The 21182-nt window shown below is 39.4% G+C and overlaps 2 protein-coding genes across 2 annotated transcripts in view; one reads left to right on the top strand and one right to left on the bottom strand.

The window, feature by feature from the left end:
* LOC108267905 (solute carrier family 2, facilitated glucose transporter member 4) overlaps positions 1-11705 on the top strand; it is a 19668-nt gene extending 7963 nt beyond the window's left edge. The window contains exons 4-11 of the mRNA XM_017472411.3: positions 2119-2243; positions 3006-3121; positions 3211-3373; positions 5260-5447; positions 7778-7882; positions 9634-9735; positions 9941-10144; positions 10566-11705. Coding sequence (XP_017327900.1) covers positions 2119-2243; positions 3006-3121; positions 3211-3373; positions 5260-5447; positions 7778-7882; positions 9634-9735; positions 9941-10144; positions 10566-10790 — 1228 coding nt within the window. The 3' untranslated portion in view covers positions 10791-11705. The remainder of the gene's footprint in view (positions 1-2118; positions 2244-3005; positions 3122-3210; positions 3374-5259; positions 5448-7777; positions 7883-9633; positions 9736-9940; positions 10145-10565) is intronic.
* On the bottom strand, positions 10990-21182 carry LOC108267906 (Y-box-binding protein 2-A). Its single transcript, XM_017472412.3, has 10 exons — positions 21017-21182; positions 19852-19915; positions 19694-19727; positions 15526-15615; positions 15158-15406; positions 14822-14907; positions 14444-14621; positions 14052-14180; positions 13632-13698; positions 10990-12590 (listed from the first exon to the last, which is right to left on the bottom strand). Exons 1-9 carry the CDS (start codon positions 21093-21095, stop codon positions 13672-13674), a joined length of 936 nt encoding a protein of 311 aa, XP_017327901.1. The 5' UTR covers positions 21096-21182; the 3' UTR covers positions 10990-12590; positions 13632-13671.

The raw sequence follows: 21182 nt of genomic DNA, 5'->3' as shown, positions 1-21182 counted from the left end.
TCCACGAGGCGGTTTCATCCCCAGAGCTCCAGCATGAGACCCATGAGGCGGTCTCATCTTCAGAACTCCAGCAGAAAGTCAAGTTCATGTCTGAGTTTGAAGAGATGGCCTCTACAGCCAAGTTCCCGGGCGAAGAGGTGACCTCTCAAGCCAAGTTCCTGTCTGAGATCGAAGAGGCGACCTCTCAAGCCAAGTTCCTGTCTGAGGTCGAAGAGGTGACCACTCAAGCCAAGTCCCAGTCTGAGATTGATGTGACCTTCCACACCAAGTTCCACTCTGAAACCGACGTCATGACCAACCAGGTTATGCTCACGCCAGAGTCTGTTATGATCAACCAAGTTCTCCTTATGCCTGAAGCTGACATTATGACCAACCAGGTTCTGCTCACTCCAGAAGTCGACGTCACGACCAACCAGGTTCTGTTCACGCCCAAGTCTGCTGACACGGATGACCAGGTTCTGCTCATGCCCGAGTCGGCTGACAAGGACGACCAAGTTCTGCTCACGCCCCAGTCTGCTGACAAGGATGACCAAGTTGCAGACAAGAGCTCCATTTTGCTTCCCTACACTGGCGAGGATGCCACTACACCAGGGTCCTTTGAGGACGTCGCTCTGCCTTCCTGCTCCACTGAGGACGCCACTCTGCCTTCCTGCTCCGCTGAGGATGCCGCTCTGCCTTCCTGCTCCGCTGAGGATGCCGGTCTGCCTTCCTGTCCTGCTGAGGATGCCACTCTGCCTTCCTGCTCCGCTGAGGACGCCGCTCTGCCTTCCTGCTCCGCTGAGGACGCCGGTCTGAATTCCTGCTCCGCTGAGGATGCCGCTCTGCCTTCCTGATCCGCTGAGGATGCCGCTCTGCCTTCCTGCTCCGCTGAGGACGTCGTTCTGCCTTCCTGCCCTGCTGTGGACTCCGCTCAGTATCACGGTTCATGTGAAGACATTTTGCCCAGAGGGCCAGGACCGCCAGGGGAGGGAGTGTATTTTGGCGCTTCGGGGGTGGGGTTCTGTCATGTCACAGCAAACCAGTGACTACATTTTCCATCCTGCACTGCGGCCTACAAATGTGGCCGCCATGGACTACACTTCCCACACACACGTTCACCTTCTCGGAATTCTAATCACACACACCTGTTTCCAATCTCACACACACTCACACCACAGTATATAAGAGACTGTTTAAACACTAAGACTAAGACTTAGTATTAAGTTTAACTCACTTACCAAGCGGTTGTTCTTTGTTCTCGTTTCGTTTCATGTTCTCTGACCTCATTTCTCGTTTCTTGACTCTGATTATTGCCTCACCCTATCTATGCCTGTTGGCCAATCACCTGACCTTTTGCATGTTTTTGGACCATGCTTTGGATTACTGATTTGGATTTGTCTTGTCTTTATATCCTTTAATAAAACTGTTTAACTGCATTTGCATCCGTCCTAATCTCCATTACATAACATGACAATATGAAAAAAATCTATATGTTTAAGTAATCTAAGTAGAAATCATTTTCATGAAAAATGTTGTCTGCAAAATAAATCTTTTTCACAATATAAGTTGTGCAATATGTACAATAACCGAATAATGAACAATTTTTCAAGCGGTTGTTTTACTTGCTTGCATCCAATTGGGCCGCATTCACATCAATAAGGTAATTTTTGCAAATTATCTCATGTCTTTGAGGCACAGAACCAAATAAACTTACTTGCTTGATCGTCAGTGTGACAGTGTCTAATATTAAAATCCCTATACAAATAAAACTATTAAATTCAGTTAAATATTTTCAGTTCTATACGTCACCTATAACCAATGATATAACCAATTATATGCTATAACTATAAAACTATCAATATGCATTGTCTCTAATTTAATTCAGAAGGGGTCCGTATTTAGCTGATGAGTTCAAAACACAGATATTAAACCGAGTCATTCAGTTTAACGTTCCTGTGAGGAATAAATACTACAAGGCGAAGAGCACTGAGGAGCAAAGAGCAAGGAGCTCCTGCTTGATCTGATGCAAAACATCCCAGAATAGTTACTGTATGAAGTTGAACACACCTAATATTGGATACTTAGAGAGGTTTATAGTTTACTGGATTTAATATGATTGTATATTGTCTGTTTTGATAGGAGGAAAGCCATGCTCATCAGTAATCTCCTGGCCTTCATTGGTGGAGGCTTGATGGCACTGTCTAAACTCTGCAGATCATTTGAAATGATGATTTTAGGACGCTTTACGATTGGAGCTTACTGTGGTAAGTATTTTAGTAAAAATTTCAATATATATGGTGACATCAAATCAGATTTGGCAAACTGCCAGTTATGTTTTCAAACATAATTTTTCTGCTTAGTATGGAACACACTATACATACATATATACATATATACATATATATATATATATATATATATATATATATATATATATATATATATATATATATATATATATATGTGTGTGTGTGTGTGTGTGTATATAACACGCTTTTAACATGCTCATGTTCGGAATTGAAGTTCTAATTATTGATTTTTATTCATTAAAACTGCCCTTCTCAGTACACTTCAGACATTAGCGTGTGTCATAAACCAAGCTAAAATCATATATTTGTTTGTTCATAACTGAGAATAAAAGAATACAAAATAATAGGATAATTGCAATGTCCTTTATAGTCTTTATTTGTATCTTTTCTATTTTGATGTTCATTATATATACTTATTAAAGGGATATGTACTTTGGAGGTCAAAACAAATCCTGAGAAACAACAGCTTTGACTATCAGTTGCTTAATGATAGTCAAGGAGTAGCAGTTGAATAGCAACCCAGATGTTATTATTTGGTCAGCTGTTTCAACCTGGTTTATCTGCGTAAGTGTGATCCAGATTTCACCCAGGATCATGTAATTTTATGTTTGTTTTCAGAGCAAATTAGAGTTAGGTCATTCTGGCACACACCGCTTTTTGAAAGCTGTTGTGTTCATAGTGGGTAAATTTGATATAAAAAGTTTGATGTGTTCTCAGGGCTGGCATCAGGTCTGGTGCCCATGTATGTGGGTGAAATAGCACCCACGAGTCTGAGAGGAGCTCTGGGCACACTACACCAGTTAGCCATAGTCACTGGTATTCTCATTGCTCAGGTAATCTCATAATCAGTTTATTGCCAAAAGGTCATTGAGAAAAATGTGGGTGTAGTTTCTTATCTTTATAATGGTTTGTTTCTGTACAGATTTTAGGTCTGGAGACATTGCTGGGCAATGAGGAGTTATGGCCTGTGTTGTTGGGCATTACAGTGATTCCTACAGTCCTACAGATGGCATTGTTGCCGTTCTGTCCAGAAAGTCCTCGCTTCCTTTACATTATCCGCTGCCAGGAGCACCATGCCAAGAGCGGTGAGGTGGCACGCTGAATAAATCACAGAGTGCTAGAAGCAAGTGTCCACATGTTTAAAAGCTGTACCAAGTCCAACGTCAGTACAATATATATATATATATATATATATATATATATATATGTATATATATATATTGTACTGACGTACATTATATTGACGAATATATACATTATATATACATTATATTGACGTACATTATACTGACGAAGCATGTTTACATATATAATGAGTACTATATATATATATATATATATATATATATATATATATATATATATATAGTACTCATTATATATATAAACATACTTCCATTTGCCAAAAAGAAGCACAGTAAATACTGACATTACACACGTCACACAAGAAACCTTCAGAGCATTACAATAACTATATATTTCAAAGATACTTATTTTAGATTCATAAATATTTATTGCTAGAAAAATAGAAAAATAGTGTATAAAATATATTTATAGTGGGAAAACAATTATGTCAGTTCAAATCAGTTTAATTCCTTGACTTGCTGAATGTGATATAAATTTCTCTAATAACTTTTTTTGCCCTCTGTAAAACTGCCTGAATTTCTTTCATATCCTTTGAGTAGCCAGATTCTTCTTGAAATAGACTACCTCACCCAGTATTAACATTTTTCGTTAAACTTCAAGAAACAGGTTCAACAGAAACAGTAACTGGAAAAGGTTGATTTGGATCACTCTAATTAATTACTTGGAGCACACAGCATACTGTATGTTTGTTTTATACACTGTCTAATCACAACTTTAAAACCAATATAGTTATACAGGAGCTTAATTTTACAGTAACCACTTCCAAAACAAGTGCACCTGACTTTAATAAAGCATTATTTAGAGTCCCATTAGAACCTGAGAGTGGACAATAAATAAGTCCTTAAATACAAAGATTTACATAGTTGTTGGAAAAACAACAAAACAAAACAATTTTTTTTTTCATTTAATTGGCAATAGTGGCTAAACTGAAATAATACAAAAAAACAACAACTACATGTTCAAAACCTTTTGACTATCGTACACAGCCTTCTTCAGATAAGGTCTGGAGATTAAGAGGTGAATGGGAAACCTTTTCAAAAATAATTTTCTGAGTTTGCCTTATGATTTGGGCTGTTATCATAGGAGACACCCACATTTCATTTGTAAATTTCAGAATTCTATTTTTGTACATGCACTGCAAAATTGAATACAATTTCTCACTTTCATTCAAAAACCAATGGCAATACAAACCTTTGAACTTGACTATAAAGAGAAATCATGTCTAATTTGTTTCTAATATCCAAATATGTCCAAATCACATGGTGAGACTGTAAAAAGACTGTAGAATTGATTCTACAATAGCATTTTTATTACTGCTGCCTGTAATTTTCAGCTTTACCTCCTCATTTATCATGACAATGAATACCTTCTTGAAAACCTTGCCCCATCTATACAAATATACAGCTGTCATGGCCATGGTTATATATCAAACAACTTATGGATTCAGTTTAATATTTTAAAATATATGATAACCTAAGATCAGGGTAATTTTTTATTTATTTAATAAACCAAATCATTTGTGTTTCTACACAAATGATTTTCTAATTTAGAAATGTATAATATATAACTCACAACCAGGAATCCTTTTGAGAAGAAGTGGATGGCACTGGATGAGTTATTAAACATCCTGTGACTGTCATGACTGACCCTTCTATGAACAAAAAAAGTCACTGGTTGCTTTCTGGTCCAACAGTACCATGTCTAATGAATATGAAATTCTGTAATTAAATGATTATTATCATTACCACCTTACTGTTACTTTGAAAAATGTTTAGTTTTAATTTAGGCATTAGCATGTCCTGAGTATGTTCTATGTTTTAATCAGGCCTGAGGCGTCTGACTGGACGGCTGGAGGTGAGTGATGCCCTGGCAGAGATGAAGGAGGAGAAGAGGAGAATGGACATGGAGAGGAAGGTGTCCATTGCTGAGCTTTTCCGCTCTAAACTCTACAGACAGCCCATTATCATATCCATCCTGCTGCAGCTCTCCCAACAGCTGTCAGGAATCAATGCTGTGAGTAATGAGAACAACTGTCACTGAAAGAATTGTCTTTTCTTTGTAATAAAAATATTTAACAGTGAGTTAGCTTTCTTAAACACTTTAAACACCTTGATTGAACACCTGAATGAATGCGCTTTCCATGATCTCATATATAATACTTCTCTTTAGTCAAGTTATCAGTTAGTTTGTGGGCAAGATGAAAAAATATGTGTGGTAGCCTGGGAAGCCCCTTGACATGGGGAAATTTTCAACACGTTCTACTACATATAGTTCTGAAATACTTCTCTTTTGTATCTCAAGCTCAAGCAAAGTTATAGCGTTTTAAAGTCTAATTACCCCAGAACTGAAAAGAGAGAAAATTGCATTTAAAGATTCTATTTTGACTATAGCACAGGTGCATTGTGGGCATTTGATAGTGTCAGGTAAGGGAGGCTGAAACGGAGAAAGTGCAGTTTGAAGTTTTATTGAAGCACATGGCAAACACATCCCAAACAGCGTCCAAAAATATAATCCAAGAAAAGGTAAAGGTCAGACGATCAGCAAACATCAACAATGGGGCAAAATCCAAAATGACAAACAAGAAGCAAACAATATCAGAACCATATATATAGCGTGTAGTGATTGTGTTCAGGTGTGTGCAATTAGTAACCAGGTGACTGTGAACATGACAAAATCCGTGGTTGTTGGAGAGTGTAGTCTTGGGTGGCCATGTTTGTAGGCCATGGATTGTTCTGGGAAACTTAGCTAGACTTGTGTTCTTTTCTCTACAACACGTGGATATACACTATATGGTAAAAGGTTTGTGGATATCTGACCATCACACCGATATGTGGTTCTTCCCCAAACTGTTGCCATAATGTTGGAAATACAATTGTGCAGGATTTCTTTGTATAAAGTAGCATTACAATTTTCTTCACTGGAACAAAGGGGCCCAAACATGTTCCAGCATGAGAATGCCCAGTGACACATTTTGCCAAGGTTGGTGTGGAAGATCTCGAGTTTCGTGCACTGACCTCAACCCCACTGAACACCTTTGGGATGAGCTAGAACGCTGACTGCACCCCAGGCCTCCTCGTCCGACACTGCCACACTCCAAGCTCTAGTGGAAAGCCTTCCCAGAAGGTTATTATAACTGCAATCTGGGACTAAATCTGGAATTGAATGTTTAACAAGCACATACGAGGTGTTCACATACTTTTGGTCATATAGTTAACATCACCATGATCTATGCCTGACATTCACTGTATATGAGAAAATCACACTTAGTTTGCCATGTTTTAGGCATCTCTAGCTTAGGAAGATAGCCTAGGCATCTTCCTAATAAAATAACTTAAGATACTAAAGAGACCTTTCTACTGACTCTGAAAAACATCAGAAGAAAGATGCCTAGGGTTCCTGTTCACCTGCGTGAACATGCCATAGGCCTGCTGCAGGGAGCCATGAGGACTGCAGATGAGGACTGCAGATGTGGCCAGAGCAATAAACTGCAATGTCTGTAATGTAAGACACCTAAGACAGTGCTACAGGGAGACAGGAAGGACAGCTGATCGTCTTTGCAGAGGAAAATTACATGTAATCATGTGCCCTCCCCCCCAGACATGATCGAAACCTTGTAAATGCCTTGATGGAAGAGTGGAGTAACATCTCACAGCAAGAACTGACAAATCTGGTGCAATCCATGAGGATGAGATGCACTGTAGTACTTAAAACAGCTGGAGGACACACCACGTACTGACTGTTACTTTTGATATCGACTCCACTTTGTTCAGGGACTCATTATTCCATTTCTGATTATCAAATGTCTGTGAAACTTGCTCAGTTGTTCACTTTTTATGTTAATACAAATATTTACACCTGTTAAGAAATTTTCTGGCAATTAAACCAGTTGAAGGTGAGAGGATATTTGTTTTTTTTTTTGCTGAGTATATATGTATAAAGTCATTTCTATGATACACAGTATGTATTGCAGTACAGTCTATAGCTAACAAGTTGCCAGCAATGCAGTTATAAATGTATTTTTTTTAAAGAAAAAGAATCAGTACAAAATGTTACATTTTTTCTATTTTAAACATCTGGGGCAAAATCTTAGCATCTAATCAGCTGCTTCTGATCAGAGTTTGTAACAGTTATAAATATCCTGATGACATCTGTGATAGCTCAGAAATTTATTGTAAGATAATTTTTCCTGATATTGTTGTATAATCATATTTCCAAACACAAAAAGGATGAAAGTTTGCTAAATATTCTGTATATCTAGATCATGTTGATGTCTGGGATTATTACTAATAGACATTTATAACCTTTGGGACCAAAAAAATAATAATATAATTTTTTATCCCTAGATTTTCTACTATTCAACCAGCATATTCCAGAAGGCTGGAGTGGAGAGTCCAGTCTATGCTACCATCGGTGCTGGAGTTGTGAACTGTGCCTTCACTGTGGTCTCGGTATGAACAGAATATTCATATCCCATTACTCTTTAACATCTTATCTAAGAGCAAACAAGATAAGAGGGCAAAATGTCCACTGCTTTACTAGGTCATGGAATTTTAATGCCATTGGGTGTGATATAAACACAGGTAGCAAAGTAAAATGATCTCCCTAAGTTTCCAAAAATATTCAGACCCTACTAATGACTATGAAATTTAATAATTTTACAGAATGAAACATACAGCCAAATTTACACATTGTAACTGGTATATAACTTGATGCTGAAATTGAAGTTCAAGGATATCATTTCAAGGATGAAGTCACCTGCGATAAGATTAAATCAAATCAGAATACCTGTGGACGTGAGCACTGAACTCAATATTTCGCAGGAAAAAATAGTAGCATTTATAGTGTTCAAGCTTTTCAGTTAAGTCTGTACTGACATAATCACCATGTTGATCATTCCATGTGTTTGCTCAGTGAACTTTCAATGCTTCAGATCATAGCATTGGCTAGGCTACTCAAACTCATTTTTAAAGACATTTATTCATTTATTCATGTAGCTTTCCAGGATGGCTTTTCACATGTTTTGGCCCACTGTCCAGCTGAGAAATGAATATTTTTAGTAGTTTTATGTCTAGTGAACTGAAACAGGGCTTCTTCAAATATTTGCTGATATTCTATTCATTGGTCCTTCATAAATGGTAGATAAATAAATGGTGCACTTATATAGCACTTTTATCCAAAGTGTGTGGACAGAGTGTGAATGAGACACACTGTGTCTCATTCACCCATTCACACACACACACCAATGGTAGCAAAGCTGCCATGCAAGGCTCTAACTTGCCATCAGGAGCAACTTGGGGTTCAGTGTCTTGCCCAAGGACACTTCAGCATGTGGAGTCATGCGGGCCAGGAATCGAACTGCCAACCCTATAATTGGTGGACAACCTGCTCTGCCACCTGAGCCACAGCCGCCCCATACACACACAGCCGTTCTCCATACACAAAAAGCTTTCTATTTCTGATGTACCAGTTGCCTGATGCTACCACCACCCTGACTTCTACTTCATCTCATTTGAACTTTTGTTCCAATTTTTCTGTAGCATTCAGGTACATTGTCGCTTTAAGGTGCTGATCTTTGAGCAATTATTTGCCTTTTGCTGCTCTGACATAGACCTGTGAGAAATGATGTGCTGTACATTTTCTCCAGTCTGTTGTCAAATTCATAGTAGAGAACCTTACCAGTTCCCTGTCATCTCTGTTTTATGTGGTAGTTTGATTTAGGCAGTGTTTGGATCACATGCTTATGTTTTTTGAACTATAGAGCGCACACAGGTACGCTCAGATCATTTTATCCTTTCCATGATATGTACTCATCAGTAACTTTATATTTGACTTGCATTGAATGCTTATTGTTCTTCATTTTTACTTCATTAGATCTCAGCATATGTATAAAAACCTTTCAATTTAAAATAGTTTTTATATTTTGTGGAGCAATAGGCTATTCAGTTCAGTATATTCTATAGTGCAGAAGTCATGTGTACTGTAAAGGTCAGTTTGGTTAAGTGTCCTGATTTAGCTTTGAAGGTTTCTGATTGAAACACATGATTTGCATCTGAGTTGACCTTATATAGGCAGGGTTTCTGCAAATGGCTTTGCTCTTCTTATGGAGTTGCTGTAAACTTACAGGCTATCATAAAAACTAGATCTTTAAAATAAATTCAAAATCACTTTGCTATTTTCAAACCCTTTGTCTACTGAACAGCTTTTCTTGGTGGAGAGGATGGGCCGACGGACGCTGCACATGCTAGGACTGGCTGGAATGTGTGTGTGCGCAATAATCATGACAATTGCCCTCAGCTTATTGGTGAGTAACTTTTATTCCAAGGCTTTGAAACATTTTCACAAAGTTTCTGTCCTCCAGCCATTACTCATAGTTTTTCCAGAACATTTTTTAAAAAATAAAACTGGGTAGTTTTCTTAATTTATGAAGTCATGCTGTTATCCTTTTCTGGGGCTTTTAAATCCTCTTTTAAATTTTTTCCATAAATTAACTGTTATCTATTCATCAGGAAAGTGTGCCGTGGATGAGCTACATCAGCATGCTATCCATCTTCGGCTTTGTGGCCTTCTTTGAGGTGGGACCAGGACCCATTCCCTGGTTCTTTGTGGCTGAGCTGTTTTCTCAGGGGCCCAGACCTGCAGCCATGGCCGTGGCTGGATGTTCTAACTGGACAGCGAACTTCATAATTGGCATGGGATTCCAGTATCTTGCTGTACGTACAAATACTTACGTACAAATAGAGTAACCAGAATAATTCCATTGAAGACAGCTGTATGATCATTACTTTTGAACAGGAGATTGAATGTGATTGTTTCATTCTGAACACAGACACATCCCCAATTATAAAAGGGTGTGCACACTTATGCAACTAGGTTCCTTTTTTTTCCTCATGAAAGTTTCTGATTGTTTTTCACTTTATTTGTATACTTTGCAATTTCACATTAAAGGTGGGAAAAGCTCTGACATGATCTATCTTAGTGTCATTGTTTTACTTCACAAAAACCTGCCATTTTAACAGGGGTGTGTAGACTTTTTATATTCACTGTATGTATCAAATAAATTACACATTAAGGACAGTTTACATTGCATGTACTTAAATTCACTATACTCTTTTCTTTTTCCCTATAATGCAGAACCTCTGTGGTCCATATGTCTTCCTCATCTTTGCAGCACTCCTCCTGTTTTTCTTGCTGTTCACCTTCTTTCGGGTTCCTGAAACTCGAGGAAAGACCTTCGACCAGATTTCTGCAGCTTTCAGCCGCCATCCTGAAAGCATGCTGGACGTGGCACTGAACATGGAGCTAGTAAAGCCCAGTACAGAGTTGGACTATCTAGGGGCAGACAGTTTAGAACAGTGAGGCCCAGCAGGTGGAGGGAGATCTAATGAGGGGATACATACTGGAACAAACACCTTACCCTCTGATGGTGTTTAAGGGGAGCTGAATGTTATTTGCGTGAAGGAAAGACCTGTGATGCTGCTTATGAGTTTTTAAGACATGTTTCAAGGAGACTTTGATTACTGCACTTTATCAGCACAACAAAGGTTGACAAGAAATGCCAGTTTGATTTGTATAGTTATATTTACACTGACATGCTGTTAGTTTCCTTAATAATGACATATTCAAGATTACTTCAAGCATCTGTGAGATCTTCAAATGTTCAGTGGAATATGTGACCTTTTATTCCATTCTAGCACATTACCTTACCTTTGAGGCACGGACAGACCAGGGTGAAAATAAACCTCAACCCCACTCAAACAGATTATATTTTGTATTTGTTGTTATTGGGGAGTCCCAATCAGAGGCTTTACTCCAACTTTTGTGCTTTTAGTGGTTGTTAAACATAAAAACACATGATATTTGACTTGAGAAAAATGAATGGTTATTAGTAGAATTAGACCAGAAAAACCCTTAGGGTTAATGTGTATAGTGTGATTTAACTTTTTTTTTTTTTTTAAATTGGTAAGAAAGTTATTAGCAAAAGGTTTAAAAAGAAGTTTGCATGTTCGGTTTGCTGCTGCTAATTGATTTTATGCGAGTCAGACTTGGACAAGCTTTACATTGTGGTATTATGAAATGGGAGAAACAAAAGGACCTATAATTTTGGTATTTGACACCATGTTCAATATGTATGGTGTGTATTATGTAAATGAAATGTTAGTAATTCTATATGGTGGCATTAATGTTATATTTGATAAGTTATGAGTAGTTTGACAAGAGTAAGTGAGCTGTGTGTTCTGTTTTACATGTTTGCAATAAAACAAAGGACAATGAGCTGTTTGGCCAGCCCTTTTCCTGTCACATGCTGTGGGACTGATCAACTCAAGTCAGTGATGTAGGACTGCATGTTTAAAAGACATTAACACTAATTGTGCTAATATGTTTAATTAAGAAGTTAGAAATACTCTTGCCAATTTTCTTATTGCAAATAAGAAAATATTTGCCCTTGTAAAATGTGACTACGGTAGTATATTTGCACTTTCATAACCTACATTAATTAGGCAAACGAAGACAAGCTTATCTAACCAATTCCAGTTCCACAAAGGACATTTTCCCCTCTCCAAGGACAGCCTTCCTTCTCACCAAAGCATGATAATTAGAAGACTTGACACAAAGAAATTAGAGAACCGTATTGTTCTGCATGGTTTGATAGATATTTCACTTTAATGACATTGCACATAATCCCTTCCAAAAAAAAAAAAATTTAAAATTAACAAAAAAAACCAAAAAAAAAAAAAAAAAAAAAAACCAACCAACCAGTTTGTATCTTTTATGAATAGGCCTTTTGCATTTCCCCCCCACATGTAGCCACTGGTAAGGGAATGGAGGCATACTCTACACACAACCACTCACACATTCATAGTTCTTCCCAAACTTAAAGGGCCAAACTGGTTTTCATTTCAGCTGCTCACACCCATAAATCACTGAATTAAAAGGGAGACAAGGCAAATATGATGGGCTTTCTGAGCAAGTCTTTTTTTTTTTTTTATCCCCCTAAAGACATTGAAGTCCAAAATATAGTTGTCACTCCTCTTCCCTCTCACTCACCAAACGAAAGGTCCACACTAAAGAGTTCAGGCAAGAGGTATGGAGGAGGGAAGGGTAGTGTGCACATCAGTTGTGGGTTTGCTGAAAGACCACGCCAGCTCATCCAGAGATCTAGACAAAACAAATGAAAGAATTAATGAAACTGCGACGAAACGGGTGGGGATTATTGTGGTTATGCATGCAGTAGTCCTCATACAATTATGCTGTGGATGGCAATGTCTCATATCCCCATGGTAATGCTAAATTAAAATGAACATAATATTTGCCAACAAGTCTCCAGAGACTCATGAACTCTATCTAACCAGTAAGCTGCTTGTTCAAAGCATCAGCAATTTCTTTAGATGAAATGAGAAGATGTAACCCAAATGTATGTGCACAGACTAATCCCATTTACACTAAAGTCTGGCCCTTGGTAACGAGCGCATCAACAGCTTTCCAAGAATGGACAATTTTAGGATTGTGTCCTAAACCAGCTAATCCAATGACAAGAACAGGACCCATGTAGGTAAAGATAAAGGGGACCAAAAAGAGTATAGTTAAGAGGAGCACTAAAATCTAGAAGTAACCAATTAAAAATAAAGATGTGAAAAGCAGTTTTGACTGACATACAGTACTTGTATGGACACCCTATTTGCACTGAGGTTGGCCAAATTCCCTGGATATAATTTGTACAAAAAGTATTCATTACAAAATGGGATCATCTTTGGGGTCTCTTAATTGTTCCTTTCCACTTCTCTACAAATCAGCTGAAGCAATGCAATGCAATGTTTTTACTTTTATTAAACTCCGGCCTGGTGATTGAAAACCGACATTTTACTGTTTGGTGGCCCTTTTTAATAATTCAGACTTCGTGATAATTTGATTGACAAAGTTATTTACAGTTGTACACATTCCAATTTAGGCAAATAATCATTTAAAAAAGCGGTCTAATTACAATTTGAAACAATTAGTTAAATAAATCATTACCATGAGTAGCAAATCATAAGATTTGTTACTCTATTTCCTGGATATGGCAGACGTTCAACACAAGTTGAATAAACTGAACCAGACCAAGTCATTCATATTAAACCACTGCATTTTAGCTGCAGTTGTATGAACATTACAATTCTATACCCCTCGGAATTATTGCATGAGTTTAGCTCAGAGTCCTACCTCTTGCCAGGGTCATTAGATTTCTTCCAGGTCATTGAATTCACGCCACAGGCATGGCATCAGGTGCCTGGGGGGGGGGGGGGGGGATGTTTCCAGAATGTTGGAGAAGGCCACCAACCATGGGTAAGAAATAGGCAGATTTAAATGTGCTATTTAAACTTAACACTACTAATTAGCCATTATTATAACTTATCCTTTCAAGCACCAATAAAAGCAGTCATAAATCATGTCAATCAAGGCTACAAAGGGACAGGAGGTATTACAGCATGCAATTGCGCATATTGATGCAAAATGATCCAGCACAATTCAGAGTAGCTGAGAACATGTTTATGTATGGCAAAAACTATACTTCTGAAATGATTTAAAAAAAAATAAAAGGACAAGAAACCATGCAGTCAAAACTAAGTCTCTACTAATCACCTCAGCTGCTTTTGGGGAAGATTTCTGGGATTGTTTCGGTGAGGTTTTTGGGGAGGCTTTGGCATCAACTGGCTTAGAACGCGTAGTAGGTGAGGTAGGCTCAGCTGCGTCTGACTTATCCGCACCATCCTGTCAAGAAATAGCCAGTCATGATGCATAGTGATGTAATGTCCAGTTCATTTTAATAAAACAGCTACTCTAACCTACTTATTTAAACCAATAACTTTGAGCAATACATAAGTCACCAGATGACAAATCAGTCTCAGACACAGACACTTCAGGTGTTCAATTACACAGACAGAGACACAAAATAAAAGAATCCACTATACAGCCCACTGACTTGCTAAGTTGACTTTCCCTTTTCTTAACCATCATTAACAGCGATACTTTACTTTAGAGGTTGTAGAGTCAGAATTCCTTTGTCTACGGCGGGTGAACTGTCGGCGTGATTTCTGAGCCTGCCCATCAGCCTGCTCTCCGTTGCTTGGACCTTCTTTGGGCACTTCCTTTTGTCCCGCTGCAGGAGTGACCAACTGAACCTCTTCAGGAGGTGGACGAGGACGGAACGGCCTGAGAAATGCCCAAAGCTCTTCAATAAGTCATTTCCTCAAAAAAAAACAAAACAAAACAAAAAAAAAAAAAACAGAAATTCTAGGAAGTTAAACTGCTAAAGGCTTCATCACCCACTGAGGCATAAACTAATCATTGCATTGATTCCCAAAAAGATGGATTTAGTTCTTAGGATATTTCTTAAACAAATGAAGCCTCACCTGCGGTATCGGGGTCTGAACCTGCGCGGTGCCGGTCTCTGCTGGCTACCATCTGCTACCTCCTTTTGCTCACCTGCAGATTCACCCTTTAAAATAATCATTTACAAAATCCAAGATATGTACAATAACTGATATCCGTTACACTTAAAAAACACCCCACCCCAACCCATTTTGTGTACCATAACCCAAACATATGCTCAGTTACAGCTTCTGAATGAATAACTAGCAAAGTGAATCAACTCTCTAGGTGCTATTAACCAAGACCTTCTTACACTGACAATATAAAGAATGAGCACTTATCAGAATCATGGACATACAGGTCCACTGAGCACTCACTTCAGTTTGTGACTGCATGTCTGGTTTCCTGCGCTGACGGCGGCGCCGTGGGCCGGGTTGCAGAGCTCCATTCTGTCCCTCCCCCTCAGAAGTGGGACCAGCAGAGGAATCCCCAGTTTTCCCATCATCCTGTGCTGCCTGTATAGGACGGGGAAAGAAGCGCCTGCGGAATCGGCGCTTGTTTGGGGCGTAACGGCTGCCTTTAACCGGAACCCCGCCTGGACCAGTCACATTAGCAGCTTCTGAGCCCTAAGTTAGACAGACAGCAGACATCCAAGTTATTATATAATGCAAAACCAACAACATGCATTGTGTAGGCAAGGAAACATCTGGGGTAACGTTAACATTTACACCTGATGGTCACTTACCTTGACTGCCTCAACGACATCAAACTCCACAATCTCCCCATCCCCTACACTCCTGAGAAATTTTCTGGGGTTGTTTTTTTTAATGGCAGTCTGTTAAAAGTAGAGAAAGCAGAAGCATATCTGTTGCCATAGATAGGCATTATATTGCAAATATACTGGAAGTGGGAGCTGGGGTTCTCATCGCAGATGTTATAGGGAAACATTCAACAAGGTGGTGGTACGAAGTGACCTGATGTACAGCGGAGCTACTGTTACGACACCAAAGTTGATTTTTTTCCTATAACAGCACATCCCAAAATGTTTTATTCTTTATACTACAGCAATTCTCTAAATTGTGACTATGTAAGATATTATTAAAGAATATGATAAGTTATGGGAATGAGGGTATAAACAAACCGGCGATTTGCCTTACAGCCACAACTAAAGACTACCCCTTTAGCGGTAAAATATACAACCACAATTCCAAAAAATTGGGAACGCTGTGCAACTTGTAAATAAAATTTAATAAAAACCCGAACACAGTGATTAGCAAATCTCAAACCCATGTGTTATTCACATAAGTGCAGAAAACATATCAAATGTTTAAACTGGGAAATGTACCATTTTGAGAAAAAAAATAAGGTCATTTTTAATTTGATGGCCGCAACATATCTCAAAGTTCGGACAGGGCAACAAAATGCTGGAAAAGTGTTACTAAAAGAAACGGCTGGAGGAACATTTTGCAACTAATTAGGTTAATAGGCAACAGGTCAGTAACATGATTGGGTATAAAAAAATTTTTTTAATAAATAATAATAAAAAAAAAGTATCTTGAGAGGCAGAGTCTCTCAGAAGTAAATATGGGATGGAACCATATGTTGCTCTAAAACCTGTACATACCTTTCAGTATTGATGCCTTTCCAAATGTGCAAGCTGCCCCTTTCATAGGCACTAATGCACCCCATACCATCAGAGATGCAGGCTTTTGAACTGAGTGCTGATAAAAAGCAGGATGATCCCTCTCCTCTTTAGTTTAGAGGGCACTGCATCCATAATAAAGAAGCGATTATTGACCCAGGCGAACAGTAACTGGCAATAGTTTCTTTCTGGATTTTTTAGTTGAAACTAGTTTTTGCACCGATTGTCAGATAGAAGCTGTAACTGTGCTTCCTTGTTGCTACGAGCTGTACTCTTGTTGCTAGATTAAAACAAATTCCGGTATTCAGTTTCGGTCGGGAGTCGCTCATTCACGCGACTACTCTTTGTTTTGATAATTAAAGAGGCGTGCTCAGCACCTGTGAGGACTATTAGTGTGCCTGCCTGTTGTAACTACAGCAGAAGCGATTATTGACCCAGGTGAACAGTAACTGGTCAACTGGGGAAGTTCATCGATGAATTTGACACGCTACTGTCCACCATCCCAGATGATGGAACTCCTCTTCTGGTCCTTGGTGATTTCAACATTCTTCTAGACAATCCACATGCAGCTGACTTTCTTGCTCTCCTTCCCACATTCGACCTCAAGCAGTTCATCACACCAGCAACCCACAAAGCCGAACAACCTCCTGGACACCAAGTAGTCTGGCTTCAAGAGCAACCACTCCACGGAGACTGCTCTGCTTTCTGGTCACTGAAGCCTTACGACTAGCAAGAGCAACCTCTAGATCATCTGTCCTCATCCTACTTGACCTCTCTGCTGCTTTCGACACTGTGAACCATCAGATCCTCCTGTCAACTCTCTCCAGCCTGGGCATCACTGGAACGGTTCTGCACTGGGTGGAATCCTATCTCTCTGACAGATCCTTCAAGGTATCATGGAGGGGAGGTATTTCTGAAACTCACAACTGGCGTTCCACAGGGGTCAGTTCTGGGTCCACTCCTCTTTTCCATCTACACCACATCTCTAGGGCAGGTGATTGAGTCTCATGGCTTCTCATATCATTGCTATGCTGATGACACCCAGCTCCATTTGTCCTTCCAGCCTGACAATCCATCCGTCTCTGCACGCATCTCTGCTTGCCTTTCGGACATCTCGGTCTGGATGAAGGAAAACCATCTTAAACTTAACCTGGCAAAATCTGAGCTTCTCGTCATCCCAGCCTGTCCCTCAATCAACCACAACCTCACTGTACAGCTCGGTTCACTCACACTCATGCCAACCAGGACGGCCAGGAACCTCGGGGTGATTCTTGATGATGGCTTGACCTTTGCAGACCATATCTCAGCAACTGCAAGGTCCTGTAGGTTCATCCTTTACAACATCAAGAAAATCAGACCCTACCTCACCGAACAGGCTACACAGATTCTAGTCCAGGCTCTTATCTCTAAACTGGACTACTGCAACTCACTGCTTTCAGGCCTCCCAGCCAGCTCCATCAAACCCCTTGAGATGATTCAGAATGCTGCAGCGCGCCTCGTCTTCAACCAGTCCAAGAGAACCCATGTCACACCCCTCTTCATCTCCCTCCACTGGCTTCCTGTAGCTGCCCGCATTAAGTTCAAGGCCTTGATGCTCACCTACAAGACCTTGTCAGGAACAGCACCCTCCTACCTCAACTCTCTATTGAAGGCCTATGTTCCCTCTCGCAATCTGCGATCGATTAGCGACCGACATTTAGCAGTTACAACTCAGCATGGCGCAAGGTCCCTTTCCAAAACCTTCACAGTAACTGTTCCTCAGTGGTGGAATGCACTTCCAATCTCAATCCGGACCGCAGAATCTCTCACCATCTTCAAAAAACAACTAAAGACCCACCTCTTCTATGAACACCTAACAAACTCATAAAAAAAAATAAAAAAAATAAAAAAATAAAATAAAAAATAAAAAGCACTTACACCTCTACTCTGCACTTTGCTTCTTCTGGAATTCAATTAATAGATCTCGTATGGTTACCTTGTATTGTTCTCTGCTTGATATCACTTTGCTTGTATCTTTCTCATTTGTAAGTCGCTTTGGATAAAAGCGTCTGCTGAGTGAATAAATGTAAAATGTAATTTCCAAAAAGAATTTCAAATTACAATTCGTCTGACCACGGATCAATTTTCCACTTTGCTTCAGGCCATCTGAGCTTTGGCTCAAAAAAGACGGCGTCTTTGCATGATAGAGCTTTAACCAGTATTTGTGGATGGCACGGCAAACTGTTCACAGACAATGAGTTCTGGAGGTGTTTGAGCCCATGCAGTGATTTCCATTACAGAATCATGCCGTTTGTAATGCAGTGCTGCCTGAGAGCCCAAAGATCACGGGCATGCAATAGTGATTTTCACCCTTGCACACATTTCTCCAGAATCTCTGCATCTTTTGAATGATATTATGTACTGTAGATGATGAGATATTGATAGTCTCGCAATTTTACATTGAGGAACATTATTCTGAAATTGATCCACAAATTGTAGATGGTGAATTGGTGAACCTCTGCCCATTTTTACTTCTGAGAGTCTCTGCCTCTCCAAGACACTCTTTTTATACCCAATCATGTTACTGACCTGTTGTCAATTAACCTTCAACGGTTTCATTTTACTAAACAAACACATTTCCAGACTTTTTTTTTGCCCACGTCCCAACTTGAGACATGTTGCAGCCATCAAATTCAAAATTCTTATATTTTTCTTAAAATGGTACATTTACATTATGTAAATGTTCTATTGTGAATAACATGGGTTTGAGATTTGCAAATCATTGCACTGTTTTTCGTTACAGTTTACATTTTCAGCTGACTTACCCTTGTTTGGAAATTTTCATCATAACCCAGTTGTGAGGTGTTTGTAGCCAATACAACTGGCTTGTGACTAACGAGTGGCGTTTCGTTCTATTTTTGCATTTCAAACTTTGTTATATTGGGTAAGCACGAGTAATCAGGGGTGTTCGCATAGTAGCTGTGGTAGTGTAAAAATGAATTCATCACTGAGAACAACGCTGAGCGCCATCATAGCTTTATCGTCCTCTGAGATACGTGGAGCTATCGCCAAGCTGAAACTGCAGTAGAGCTAGTAAAGTTCTGCTCTTTCACCTGGTACTCAGTAACCAGCGGTCACGCTGATGCGTACGATAACGTTTGTGCTACTAAAGTTCTCCAGCATGACTTGGTAAAAATCTGTTCCCTGACTAAACGCTAATAGATCCTTTTATTCATGAGGTTTGATGTAGCGACAGCTACGTGGCAGCAAAACACACTGAAGTGTCTCTTACCTGATGGACAAACACATCCTCTTTGGTGTCATTTCTACAAGGCAAATAAAATCATTTAGTCTACACAAGTTTGCACAGTATGAACTGAGAAATATGGATAAAATTCTCATTCACAGATGAGTGACTGACTAAAAGGGTCTTTGTGACTCCCCACGTACCTGTTGATGAAGCCATAACCATTGCGCACATTGAACCACTTCACAGTTCCTTGCACCAAAGTAGCTGTAACAGCACAAATGTAAGGCATACATGACGGACTATTTTACAAAAAAAGGAGTCGTGAAACACTTGCCAGCCACACTTTCAAATCGCAAGGCATGTTTGACCAACCACTGAGCTTTGGCCCTGAGTGTAAATAATTAACTACATGAATTGAGAGCCTTGTAAAGTGTGGGGTTTTTTTTTTGGTTTTTTTAAATGGCAGGACAGCATTCACATGAAGTGGCCTAGTAAAAAAAAATCTTAAAAGGATCCAAACGTGATTTGATCACTATGAGAAATGAATCATATGGCAGAAATTATTTTTAAAGACGATCAAAAATGATTCTTGAAGATATGATATGATCACGCAGAAAGAGCAGTCTTAACACCTGCGCAATAAAAAGCCTGTATACGACGGACTAAAGGCCTAAAGAACATTCAGGTTACGTAGATAACCACCAGGCTGCTCAGGAATAAAAAGTTTCCTCCCCTAAATGTTGTCTACAGTAAACGCCATTATGGGCACACTTCAGCGTGTTTCAGTTGTTGCACTGTTTGATACACTGTCAACAGGACAATTTGGGGACTTTTATTATTATTATTATTATTATTATTATTATTATTATTATTATTATTATTATTATAATTATAAAGAAGGGCAGCTTTCGCCTTTGAGCTACAGTACACATAAGCGTGGATGAACTCTCGTTAAATAAAGGAGCAAAATCAAAACAAGGCAGCAAGCAGCTCGCGCACTTCTCCGCGTTATTAAAGTCGCGCGGTAGATAAACACCGAGGCGAAGGGAAACGAGCAGCACGTGGAAGTGGGCTGAGTGCTCCTGAAATGTGGCTCACCAGCAACATTCAGCTCAAACTGAAACTTAACAGGCCACGCTCAAAAACTCAAGTTAACACACTCACAGAGAAGTAAAAGTTCAAGTTAACGCCAAGTAAAGCTTCAACACTAAAGCACGACGTGTTAGAAGTCCATAAATGTGTATGTTTTGGTGCGCGGATACGATTTTTAACCTGGGTGGTGTTTCGGTATATAAAGGCTATGTATATTTATTTTTTGAACATGACGGTCTGTTGTTGACGCTGAATTGTTTGAGAAATTCCTACCAATCACTTTTCTCTCTGGCTGAGCTGGTTCGGTCGCCGGCGCTGACAGAGGAGCGTCTTGCACTTCTGTGTCGGTCATTTTGGCTCATTTGTCCCCCTCCTTCCTACTCAACAAAACTTCCTTACAGCCGCCACCTCAATCGCTTTATCCCGAGTCCACGACTGG

Source organism: Ictalurus punctatus, chromosome 7 (assembly GCF_001660625.3).
Source record: "Ictalurus punctatus breed USDA103 chromosome 7, Coco_2.0, whole genome shotgun sequence".
NCBI lineage: Eukaryota > Metazoa > Chordata > Actinopteri > Siluriformes > Ictaluridae > Ictalurus > Ictalurus punctatus.
This window is presented reverse-complemented; position numbering and strand designations above follow the sequence as displayed.